General features: G+C 53.8%; 1 protein-coding gene across 1 annotated transcript in view; it reads right to left on the reverse strand.

Annotated features, from left to right (window-relative positions):
• Positions 1 to 3,079: 3,079 nt before the first annotated feature.
• The window catches only part of LOC134791013 (dedicator of cytokinesis protein 7), an 86,713-nt gene continuing 76,924 nt past the window's right edge, over positions 3,080 to 12,868 (reverse strand). Inside the window, exon 41 of the mRNA XM_063762064.1 lies at positions 3,080 to 3,250. Coding sequence (XP_063618134.1) covers positions 3,211 to 3,250 — 40 coding nt within the window. The 3' untranslated portion in view covers positions 3,080 to 3,210. The remainder of the gene's footprint in view (positions 3,251 to 12,868) is intronic.

The raw sequence follows: 12,868 nt of genomic DNA on the forward strand, positions 1-12,868 counted from the left end.
CTGCGCTCTACAGTCTCTTTTGGGAGAAGAAGATCTCATCTTCGCTCTAGTCTACCAGTGAAAATCATAAAGGGGGATGGATAACGTACGGAGGGACCCGTACAATGTCAGGTTGGCCGTGTCGGAGAATGGCTGAAATGTGCCATCTATCGCCTTCAAGAGGCGTTTTGTCATGCAAACCTTGACAAATAGAGCAAACTAGGGTGTTACGTAACACTTGAGTGGCGTTCGACGCAGTTCCGCAAAGACGTCATAGAGTGCGCTCTTAAAACAATTGAAGTCCAGAACAATTGAAGTTATGCTGTCAATCAATCTTCAGAAGGAGCACGATGAGAACGAACGGGAGAAGATGACGTCTGAGGCGGCTCCTGGGTCTAATCCACTGGTTTGCTTAAGATAAGAAACGTAACGCGTGCTGTGATTTGTAATGAGTCTTGTGCAGTAAAGATTGTGAGTTGAACATCGTATTTCATTGAAGGCCCTCGTCATCCACGATTGAAGGTTCTGATGTGCTGCCGATAGTATGATACGCCCACAATTCCCGACATATATATAAATAAAATAACTTTTAATCATAAATTTGGATGTTTTATTTGGAATTGCATGTATACATGTCATGGAATAATCTACAAATCACTATACAGACATAGAAAAATTATGAAATCTTGCACCATCAAGGATTTAAGGAGAAGCTGTACCCTAAATCGTAAAGGCTTTCTACGTGAAGTGTACATTACATTATTATGGTCCATTTCACCCTTAATCTGACACATAAAAGGATGGAAGTCAGGTCAAGCCAATTCCTCCAGATACTAAAATGACAGTTCAATTGCCCCATTCCCAATGTCATTTTAACACAAAATTAGGGTGAATTGGCCAACCCAAGTGTCATTTTAGTATCTGGTATTAAGCCTCTTAGGGTGGTGGTTTTTTGAAGCAAAATGTGATAGGCTTGTGTCGGTCATGAACGAAGAACTGTTAAGAATGAAATCCCACCAAGGACCGAAAGAACTAAATCCTTTTGCACGCTCTTAATCGGTCTTTCGGTCCTTTAGTTCAGTGGGATTGGTGAGCGCTTGACATGAGTGAAACAGAAAATAGACTGAACGAAATAGTTTACAATGACGCTGGCACGAGTGCGAACGAGACAAAAGAGTGACAAACAGTCCTAAACCTGAAAAGTATGAAGGAAAATCAAATAATTGTTTTTATTGTGTCAAGCTTTTTAACGTTTAACCGTCATATAGTATCGTACAACTTGAATCGTAATTCAGTTGCCAAAATTTTTTTAAAACTACTGTACAATTGATTCATATTAATTTCAGCTCATAATGACCGAACTGAACTAAAGGAACTAAAAGACCGAACTAGTTCGTTTGACCGATTGACCGAGAGCGGAGCGCTCTCTGTAGTGACCGAGCAGGCACAAGCCTAAAATGTGAGACGCAAATACACATTGGACAAAGGTCTTGGACAAGTGGAATGACCACCTGACCGGATCCTGACCGAATTTCTAACCATGTATTTGCATTTTTTCGAGAACATTTTTATCTGCTCAGAACAACCCTCGATTTATGACCACCAGCACTACCACCACACATATATAAAAGTTTAAATAAACAGTTTAGTTGTAATGGCGTTACTTAGGAAAAACTGCAGAGTCAAACGGTTATGTTCAGTATTTCGTTTGGTGCCAGTTAAGGTCACAATGACAACTAAATGCATGGCAAAATTATAATTGATTTATCATCCACAGCCGATGATTTTACATACTTCTATGTCACATTCACATTCACACATTTTACAGATCTGTAAATTTAATTTGAGAATAAACTAAATGGGTAAGTGCATTTTATTATTCAACCGAATTGTATTATTTTATAAGTATTTTTTTTATTATTCGATATTTATTTTGTCGAAATGTTATTTTTTTACATAATTTTCGGTGTTTAAAAATTTTAAAATCATTCTGGCTTAAAGTAAATATAACACTGGGAGATATACACAAATTTCAAACGTACAAGTAATAAAAATACTCTTACAAATAATATCTTTAAGAATATAAAATTATATGAATACAGCATTATTCTTTGTGCAAAATAATACTAATATGTCGGTGGTTATTAAGTTATTTTTCACCACACCAGCTCGGAAAGGCTTACTTTGCACTTCAAAAACGGATAGCAAAGTTGCACTTTGCTTTGCAAATTTTGAGTTGTTTTCTTATGTTTGCTAGTAGAATTGACTTTTAAATGATGATTTTGGATAATAAGTATTTAATAACATTCATTTGAATTTGATTTGGTTTGATTTTGTTTAATATTTAAACATTTAATATTTGCTTCGGGTTGGTGTGGTGAAAAATTTTGTGTTTCACTCGAGGGCAAATTTTGTTTAACCCTCGTGATTTGAAACCCTCGCAACGTTCAAGATTCCAAGTTAAGGAATCTTTCGCTTGCTCAGGTATCAATATTAGCACGAGCGGTTAAACAACAACTTTGCCCCCTTGTAAAACAAATAACTATTTCTTATACTCCTATCACGTTGTTATGTTTGAAAATAGTACCTTAGGCGGTATCTATGTCGGCGGCCGATCGTAAGATCAGGCATATCGTGAAATTCCTAGGCATATCGTGAAACGTGAAAATCTTTGACTCGTTCCCTGAGTCGACGAAGCCCCGCTACGCGGGGCTCCTATTTCTGGGCAGTTTGCCCTTCGGGCATCTGAAGCAACCTAACGAACCTATCCTGCCTATGTATTGGTTTAATGTGACTATCGTCAAAACATTACACAGGAACATTACGATCTGCCTGATCTTACGATCGGCCGCCGACATCTATATCTTTATCTAATGAAATAATTGCAATCGTCCATTTTTATACTTAACCTCAAATTCTAAATTACATATTTTAATACTACTTATAATAATACGAGTATATTGAAGCATTCAAACTTGTTGAATATTATACCTAACGTCTTTTATAATAAAATCGCTTTCAATAAATAGTTTTAGGGTTTTATACCGGTTCGCGTTCTGTAAGAGACAAAAAAAATGTCGTCATGCCACTCATGCCTTCATTATGTCAAGTTTTCAGGCTAATAACCAGTTGTGTCAGTGTGTGAAATACCTTATAGGATCGTATTGCATTGGTTGCTCGTATTGTACAAGATAATGTACTTACAGGAACACAGATAGTAGAATCCATAATTTATGCCTGAAGCTTATAGTCCGGTTTGCTGACGCCATTGCTGTGAATAAAAAAAAGGATTTTTCAAAAGATTTTTAGTTTACACTTGAAATTTGGCTCTTGATAGTCTGAAGTAGTGAAATTATAATAAAAGGAAGAAATTTTTTTTTATAATAAAATGTTAGGAGTAAAAAATGGTAAATACTATAATAACATATTGTCATAATTAGTCTAACCCACATATCTAGAATTACACTAACGCTTAAAGATAATTGAAGTGTGCAAAAAGGAAGCAATAATGAATATGAACAATCATGAGTGCGTTAGGGCTGATTTAGACGGTGTGCGAACTCGCATGCGATTTCAGCTACATTGCGGACTGTTGGTTACGTCCAATTCAACCGATCGATCAAAACCTGCAATGGTATGAAACTCGCATGCGAGTTGCGCTGGTACTCGCGCTGGTCGCTGCCGACCAGGTTCTTGTTCCGTACAGTACCTGAGCTGCGCGGCGTGCTGGTGCTGGTGGTGGGGCAGCACGAGCGGCGCGAGGCGCTGCCGACCAGGTTCATGTTCCGTACAGTACCTGAGCTGCGCGGCGTGCTGGTGCTGGTGGTGGGGCAGCACGAGCGGCGCGAGGCGCTGCCGACCAGGTTCATGTTCCGTACAGTACCTGAGCTGCGCGGCGTGCTGGTGCTGGTGGTGGGGCAGCACGAGCGGCGCGAGGCGCTGCCGACCAGGTTCATGTTCCGTACAGTACCTGAGCTGCGCGGCGTGCTGGTGCTGGTGGTGGGGCAGCACGAGCGGCGCGAGGCGCTGCCGACCAGGTTCATGTTCCGTACAGTACCTGAGCTGCGCGGCGTGCTGGTGCTGGTGGTGGGGCAGCACGAGCGGCGCGAGGCGCTGCCGACCAGGTTCATGTTCCGTACAGTACCTGAGCTGCGCGGCGTGCTGGTGCTGGTGGTGGGGCAGCACGAGCGGCGCGAGGCGCTGCCGACCAGGTTCATGTTCCGTACAGTACCTGAGCTGCGCGGCGTGCTGGTGCTGGTGGTGGGGCAGCACGAGCGGCGCGAGGCGCTGCCGACCAGGTTCATGTTCCGTACAGTACCTGAGCTGCGCGGCGTGCTGGTGCTGGTGGTGGGGCAGCACGAGCGGCGCGAGGCGCTGCCGACCAGGTTCATGTTCCGTACAGTACCTGAGCTGCGCGGCGTGCTGGTGCTGGTGGTGGGGCAGCACGAGCGGCGCGAGGCGCTGCCGACCAGGTTCATGTTCCGTACAGTACCTGAGCTGCGCGGCGTGCTGGTGCTGGTGGTGGGGCAGCACGAGCGGCGCGAGGCGCTGCCGACCAGGTTCATGTTCCGTACAGTACCTGAGCTGCGCGGCGTGCTGGTGCTGGTGGTGGGGCAGCACGAGCGGCGCGAGGCGCTGCCGACCAGGTTCTTGTTCCGTACAGTACTTGAGCTGCGCGGCGTGCTGGTGCTGGTGGTGGGGCAGCACGAGCGGCGCGAGACGCTGCCGACCAGGTTCATGTTCCGTACAGTACCTGAGCTGCGCGGCGTGCTGGTGCTGGTGGTGGGGCAGCAGGAGCGGCGCGAGGCGCTGCCGACCAGGTTCATGTTCCGTACAGTACCTGAGCTGCGCGGCGTGCTGGTGCTGGTGGTGGGGCAGCACGAGCGGCGCGAGGCGCTGCCGACCAGGTTCATGTTCCGTACAGTACCTGAGCTGCGCGGCGTGCTGGTGCTGGTGGTGGGGCAGCACGAGCGGCGCGAGGCGCTGCCGACCAGGTTCATGTTCCGTACAGTACCTGAGCTGCGCGGCGTGCTGGTGCTGGTGGTGGGGCAGCACGAGCGGCGCGAGGCGCTGCCGACCAGGTTCATGTTCCGTACAGTACCTGAGCTGCGCGGCGTGCTGGTGCTGGTGGTGGGGCAGCACGAGCGGCGCGAGGCGCTGCCGACCAGGTTCATGTTCCGTACAGTACCTGAGCTGCGCGGCGTGCTGGTGCTGGTGGTGGGGCAGCACGAGCGGCGCGAGGCGCTGCCGACCAGGTTCATGTTCCGTACAGTACCTGAGCTGCGCGGCGTGCTGGTGCTGGTGGTGGGGCAGCACGAGCGGCGCGAGGCGCCGCCGACCAGGTTCATGTTCCGTACAGTACCTGAGCTGCGCGGCGTGCTGGTGCTGGTGGTGGGGCAGCACGAGCGGCGCGAGGCGCTGCCGACCAGGTTCATGTTCCGTACAGTACCTGAGCTGCGCGGCGTGCTGGTGCTGGTGGTGGGGCAGCACGAGCGGCGCGAGGCGCTGCCGACCAGGTTCATGTTCCGTACAGTACCTGAGCTGCGCGGCGTGCTGGTGCTGGTGGTGGGGCAGCACGAGCGGCGCGAGGCGCTGCTGACCAGGTTCATGTTCCGTACAGTACCTGAGCTGCGCGGCGTGCTGGTGCTGGTGGTGGGGCAGCACGAGCGGCGCGAGGCGCTGCCGACCAGGTTCATGTTCCGTACAGCACCTGAGCTGCGCGGCGTGCTGGTGCTGGTGGTGGGGCAGCACGAGCGGCGCGAGGCGCTGCCGACCAGGTTCATGTTCCGTACAGTACCTGAGCTGCGCGGCGTGCTGGTGCTGGTGGTGGGGCAGCAGGAGCGGCGCGAGGCGCTGCCGACCAGGTTCATGTTCCGTACAGTACCTGAGCTGCGCGGCGTGCTGGTGCTGGTGGTGGGGCAGCACGAGCGCGCGAGGCGCTGCCGACCAGGTTCATGTTCCGTACAGTACCTGAGCTGCGCGGCGTGCTGGTGCTGGTGGTGGGGCAGCACGAGCGGCGCGAGGCGCTGCCGACCAGGTTCATGCGTGACGCTCTCTCTTCCACTAACTGGACCCTGATGCAAAATATGAATACGGAACAGGCTACCACTTATTTTTACTCAATCTTGAACACTCTTATAAAAAAGTATGTTCCTCTTAGTAAGACAAACTGCTCTAGTAATCGTCCCCCCTGGTACACCCGGGCGTTAGTGAATTTAAGTCGAGAAAAACGTAAAATGCACACCAGGTGGAAAACTTACAAAAACCCTTTAGATTAACTTTCTTTCAAGTTATTAAGAACAAGAGAACACAAAATGGAACTGGATTGCTATAATTCATATATATCTTTTGCCGAGAAAAATATTCGTAATTGTCCTAAATATTTTTGGTCTTTTATTAAATCAAAGTTTTCCGCAAACAAAACCCCAGACTGTATGTATTATGGAAGCAACTCCTCTACTGACAGCGAGACAGTAGCTAATTATTTTAATGATTATTTCCATTCAGTTTTTGTTAAAGGTACCGTGCACCCAGTCTCTCCTAAATCTTACACAAACAATAGTCCGGTAGATATCTCTTCGATTAACATAAATAAAACACTTGTCCTTAAACATCTCCAACAGGTTAATACAAATAAGGGAGCGGGTCTCGACCGTATTCATCCTATTTTAATCTCTCGCTGTAGTAAGGAATTGGCTACTCCTCTCACTATTATTTTCCGTAAATCGTTATCCGAGGGTTGTTTCCCTTCTGTTTGGAAAACGGCTTTAATAACACCAATACACAAAAGCGGAGATAAACATGATGTGACACAATAGAGACCCATATCTAAATTATGCATATTTGGCAAAATTCTTGAAAAAATAGTGACCTCCGAATTGGCAAGTTGTATCATTCGTATAATTTCTCCTGACCAACACGGTTTTCTTCGTGGCCGTAGTGTCGACACGAATCTCATTACCTTCACAGATTTTATTCTGAACGCTATTGACAACGGTCATCAGGTTGACGCCGTGTATACCGATTTCTCAAAAGCTTTTGATAAAATTAACCATACTATGTTATTACACAAATTATACGAACTCGGTATACACGGCGATCTCTACAGGTGGATTGAATCCTATATCCAAAACCGATGCCAGGCGGTATCACTGAGGGGCTATACTTCCAGATACTTAACCATTGATTCAGGGGTCCCTCAAGGCTCTCATTTAGGACCGCTGTTATTTATCCTATATGTTAACGACATGGGTTCATCGTTTTCTAGTTCTAAACATCTAGTCTATGCAGACGACACAAAAATTTACAAAATCATAGAAACAAAGAACGACTGCCTGGACATGCAACGTGATCTTGATAGCTTTGCCACATATTGCGGTTATAACCAATTACTTCTAAACCCTGACAAATGCAACTGTATTACTTTCACTCGTAAACGTAGTCCGCTTCTTTTCAATTATAATTTTTCAGGAAAGGTCATAAATAGAGTCACAAAGATTCGAGATCTTGGCATTATTTTAGATTCTAAGCTCAATTTCATTTCACACATAGACCACATCACCACGAAGGCCTACAAGAAATTGGGTCTGATACTTAGACTATCTCACCCATTTAAAGATCCAAACACCTTAAAAGTATTATACTCCTCTTATGTTCGTAGCATTTTAGAATTCGGTAGCGTTGTCTGGACCCCTCAATATACCGTTCATATAAAAAGAATTGAAAAAATTCAAAACAAGTTATTAAAGTCGCTCCACTTCCGCCACGGTTTAAACATGTCAGAGAATAGCACACACCGTCGTGGTCTTGGGCCACTAGAAAAAAGACGTGTATTTATAGATCAAATGTTTCTTTATAAACTCCTAAATAGCCTCATTGATTCTCCCACTCTTCTTGAAAAAATTGTTTTTAAGTTGCCGCGTCGTATTCCCACTCGTCACCCCCAAACATTCCATATCAGCTTTTGTAGTTCTAATTTCGCCAAAAATACTTTCTTTAGACGAGCCTGTCAAAATTATAATGTTAACTTCATAAATCTAGATATCTTCTCATTGTCTTTCGGTAAATATAGTAGTGGTCTGCGGAGCCAAATATTTCCATAACAGTTTAATGTTATTACATACTTAGTTTAAAAAAAAAAAAGTCATAGTTTTACAGTCTTATGAAATGTATGTACTTACGTCTGTAAGCATGATCGATACTTGGTACTTTGTGAGTTGTGTATCCAATTGTTACTTCTGTGCATCTTCCTACTTATAGGCAGAACCGAACTAGCCCTGTTTCTACTTATTACTTCGAGCAACACCGGCTTCCGATACATCGGAAGGGAGGGGCCCAAGCGATATCTCACCGTACAAAGCTTTCTGCCATTTTTCGCGGGGGGAAAGGTGCACACAGTCGCACTTCTCACACACTTACATACAAAATCCAATCTGTAATGACGACAATACATAGAAAATGACACACAGCGGCGTGCTGGTGCTGGTGGTGGGGCAGCACGAGCGGCGCGAGGCGCTGCCGACCAGGTTCATGTTCCGTACAGTACCTGAGCTGCGCGGCGTGCTGGTGCTGGTGGTGGGGCAGCACGAGCGGCGCGAGGCGCTGCCGACCAGGTTCATGTTCCGTACAGTACCTGAGCTGCGCGGCGTGCTGGTGCTGGTGGTGGGGCAGCACGAGCGGCGCGAGGCGCTGCCGACCAGGTTCATGTTCCGTACAGTACCTGAGCTGCGCGGCGTGCTGGTGCTGGTGGTGGGGCAGCACGAGCGGCGCGAGGCGCTGCCGACCAGGTTCATGTTCCGTACAGTACCTGAGCTGCGCGGCGTGCTGGTGCTGGTGGTGGGGCAGCACGAGCGGCGCGAGGCGCTGCCGACCAGGTTCATGTTCCGTACAGTACCTGAGCTGCGCGGCGTGCTGGTGCTGGTGGTGGGGCAGCACGAGCGGCGCGAGGCGCTGCCGACCAGGTTCATGTTCCGTACAGTACCTGAGCTGCGCGGCGTGCTGGTGCTGGTGGTGGGGCAGCACGAGCGGCGCGAGGCGCTGCCGACCAGGTTCATGTTCCGTACAGTACCTGAGCTGCGCGGCGTGCTGGTGCTGGTGGTGGGGTAGCACGAGCGGCGCGAGGCGCTGCCGACCAGGTTCATGTTCCGTACAGTACCTGAGCTGCGCGGCGTGCTGGTGCTGGTGGTGGGGCAGCACGAGCGGCGCGAGGCGCTGCCGACCAGGTTCATGTTCCGTACAGTACCTGAGCTGCGCGGCGTGCTGGTGCTGGTGGTGGGGCAGCACGAGCGGCGCGAGGCGCTGCCGACCAGGTTCATGTTCCGTACAGTACCTGAGCTGCGCGGCGTGCTGGTGCTGGTGGTGGGGTAGCACGAGCGGCGCGAGGCGCTGCCGACCAGGTTCATGTTCCGTACAGTACCTGAGCTGCGCGGCGTGCTGGTGCTGGTGGTGGGGCAGCACGAGCGGCGCGAGGCGCTGCCGACCAGGTTCATGTTCCGTACAGTACCTGAGCTGCGCGGCGTGCTGGTGCTGGTGGTGGGGCAGCACGAGCGGCGCGAGGCGCTGCCGACCAGGTTCATGTTCCGTACAGTACCTGAGCTGCGCGGCGTGCTGGTGCTGGTGGTGGGGCAGCACGAGCGGCGCGAGGCGCGGCCGACCAGGTTCATGTTCCGTACAGTACCTGAGCTGCGCGGCGTGCTGGTGCTGGTGGTGGGGTAGCACGAGCGGCGCGAGGCGCTGCCGACCAGGTTCATGTTCCGTACAGTACCTGAGCTGCGCGGCGTGCTGGTGCTGGTGGTGGGGCAGCACGAGCGGCGCGAGGCGCTGCCGACCAGGTTCATGTTCCGTACAGTACCTGAGCTGCGCGGCGTGCTGGTGCTGGTGGTGGGGCAGCACGAGCGGCGCGAGGCGCTGCCGACCAGGTTCATGTTCCGTACAGTACCTGAGCTGCGCGGCGTGCTGGTGCTGGTGGTGGGGCAGCACGAGCGGCGCGAGGCGCTGCCGACCAGGTTCATGTTCCGTACAGTACCTGAGCTGCGCGGCGTGCTGGTGCTGGTGGTGGGGCAGCACGAGCGGCGCGAGGCGCTGCCGACCAGGTTCATGTTCCGTACAGTACCTGAGCTGCGCGGCGTGCTGGTGCTGGTGGTGGGGCAGCACGAGCGGCGCGAGGCGCTGCCGACCAGGTTCATGTTCCGTACAGTACCTGAGCTGCGCGGCGTGCTGGTGCTGGTGGTGGGGCAGCACGAGCGGCGCGAGGCGCTGCCGACCAGGTTCATGTTCCGTACAGTACCTGAGCTGCGCGGCGTGCTGGTGCTGGTGGTGGGGCAGCACGAGCGGCGCGAGGCGCTGCCGACCAGGTTCATGTTCCGTACAGTACCTGAGCTGCGCGGCGTGCTGGTGCTGGTGGTGGGGCAGCACGAGCGGCGCGAGGCGCTGCCGACCAGGTTCATGTTCCGTACAGTACCTGAGCTGCGCGGCGTGCTGGTGCTGGTGGTGGGGCAGCACGAGCGGCGCGAGGCGCTGCCGACCAGGTTCATGTTCCGTACAGTACCTGAGCTGCGCGGCGTGCTGGTGCTGGTGGAGGGGCAGCACGAGCGGCGCGAGGCGCTGCCGACCAGGTTCATGTTCCGTACAGTACCTGAGCTGCGCGGCGTGCTGGTGCTGGTGGTGGGGTAGCACGAGCGGCGCGAGGCGCTGCCGACCAGGTTCATGTTCCGTACAGTACCTGAGCTGCGCGGCGTGCTGGTGCTGGTGGTGGGGCAGCACGAGCGGCGCGAGGCGCTGCCGACCAGGTTCATGTTCCGTACAGTACCTGAGCTGCGCGGCGTGCTGGTGCTGGTGGTGGGGCAGCACGAGCGGCGCGAGGCGCTGCCGACCAGGTTCATGTTCCGTACAGTACCTGAGCTGCGCGGCGTGCTGGTGCTGGTGGTGGGGCAGCACGAGCGGCGCGAGGCGCTGCCGACCAGGTTCATGTTCCGTACAGTACCTGAGCTGCGCGGCGTGCTGGTGCTGGTGGTGGGGCAGCACGAGCGGCGCGAGGCGCTGCCGACCAGGTTCATGTTCCGTACAGTACCTGAGCTGCGCGGCGTGCTGGTGCTGGTGGTGGGGCAGCACGAGCGGCGCGAGGCGCTGCCGACCAGGTTCATGTTCCGTACAGTACCTGAGCTGCGCGGCGTGCTGGTGCTGGTGGTGGGGCAGCACGAGCGGCGCGAGGCGCTGCCGACCAGGTTCATGTTCCGTACAGTACCTGAGCTGCGCGGCGTGCTGGTGCTGGTGGTGGGGCAGCACGAGCGGCGCGAGGCGCTGCCGACCAGGTTCATGTTCCGTACAGTACCTGAGCTGCGCGGCGTGCTGGTGCTGGTGGTGGGGCAGCACGAGCGGCGCGAGGCGCTGCCGACCAGGTTCATGTTCCGTACAGTACCTGAGCTGCGCGGCGTGCTGGTGCTGGTGGTGGGGCAGCACGAGCGGCGCGAGGCGCTGCCGACCAGGTTCATGTTCCGTACAGTACCTGAGCTGCGCGGCGTGCTGGTGCTGGTGGTGGGGCAGCACGAGCGGCGCGAGGCGCTGCCGACCAGGTTCATGTTCCGTACAGTACCTGAGCTGCGCGGCGTGCTGGTGCTGGTGGTGGGGCAGCACGAGCGGCGCGAGGCGCTGCCGACCAGGTTCATGTTCCGTACAGTACCTGAGCTGCGCGGCGTGCTGGTGCTGGTGGTGGGGCAGCACGAGCGGCGCGAGGCGCTGCCGACCAGGTTCATGTTCCGTACAGTACCTGAGCTGCGCGGCGTGCTGGTGCTGGTGGTGGGGCAGCACGAGCGGCGCGAGGCGCTGCCGACCAGGTTCATGTTCCGTACAGTACCTGAGCTGCGCGGCGTGCTGGTGCTGGTGGTGGGGCAGCACGAGCGGCGCGAGGCGCTGCCGACCAGGTTCATGTTCCGTACAGTACCTGAGCTGCGCGGCGTGCTGGTGCTGGTGGTGGGGCAGCACGAGCGGCGCGAGGCGCTGCCGACCAGGTTCATGTTCCGTACAGTACCTGAGCTGCGCGGCGTGCTGGTGCTGGTGGTGGGGCAGCACGAGCGGCGCGAGGCGCTGCCGACCAGGTTCATGTTCCGTACAGTACCTGAGCTGCGCGGCGTGCTGGTGCTGGTGGTGGGGCAGCACGAGCGGCGCGAGGCGCTGCCGACCAGGTTCATGTTCCGTACAGTACCTGAGCTGCGCGGCGTGCTGGTGCTGGTGGTGGGGCAGCACGAGCGGCGCGAGGCGCTGCCGACCAGGTTCATGTTCCGTACAGTACCTGAGCTGCGCGGCGTGCTGGTGCTGGTGGTGGGGCAGCACGAGCGGCGCGAGGCGCTGCCGACCAGGTTCATGTTCCGTACAGTACCTGAGCTGCGCGGCGTGCTGGTGCTGGTGGTGGGGCAGCACGAGCGGCGCGAGGCGCTGCCGACCAGGTTCATGTTCCGTACAGTACCTGAGCTGCGCGGCGTGCTGGTGCTGGTGGTGGGGCAGCACGAGCGGCGCGAGGCGCTGCCGACCAGGTTCATGTTCCGTACAGTACCTGAGCTGCGCGGCGTGCTGGTGCTGGTGGTGGGGCAGCACGAGCGGCGCGAGGCGCTGCCGACCAGGTTCATGTTCCGTACAGTACCTGAGCTGCGCGGCGTGCTGGTGCTGGTGGTGGGGCAGCACGAGCGGCGCGAGGCGCTGCCGACCAGGTTCATGTTCCGTACAGTACCTGAGCTGCGCGGCGTGCTGGTGCTGGTGGTGGGGCAGCACGAGCGGCGCGAGGCGCTGCCGACCAGGTTCATGTTCCGTACAGTACCTGAGCTGCGCGGCGTGCTGGTGCTGGTGGTGGGGCAGCACGAGCGGCGCGAGGCGCTGCCGACCAGGTTCATGTTCCGTA

The sequence above is a fragment of the Cydia splendana genome, chromosome 5 (genome assembly GCF_910591565.1).
Source record: "Cydia splendana chromosome 5, ilCydSple1.2, whole genome shotgun sequence".
Lineage (NCBI taxonomy): Eukaryota > Metazoa > Arthropoda > Insecta > Lepidoptera > Tortricidae > Cydia > Cydia splendana.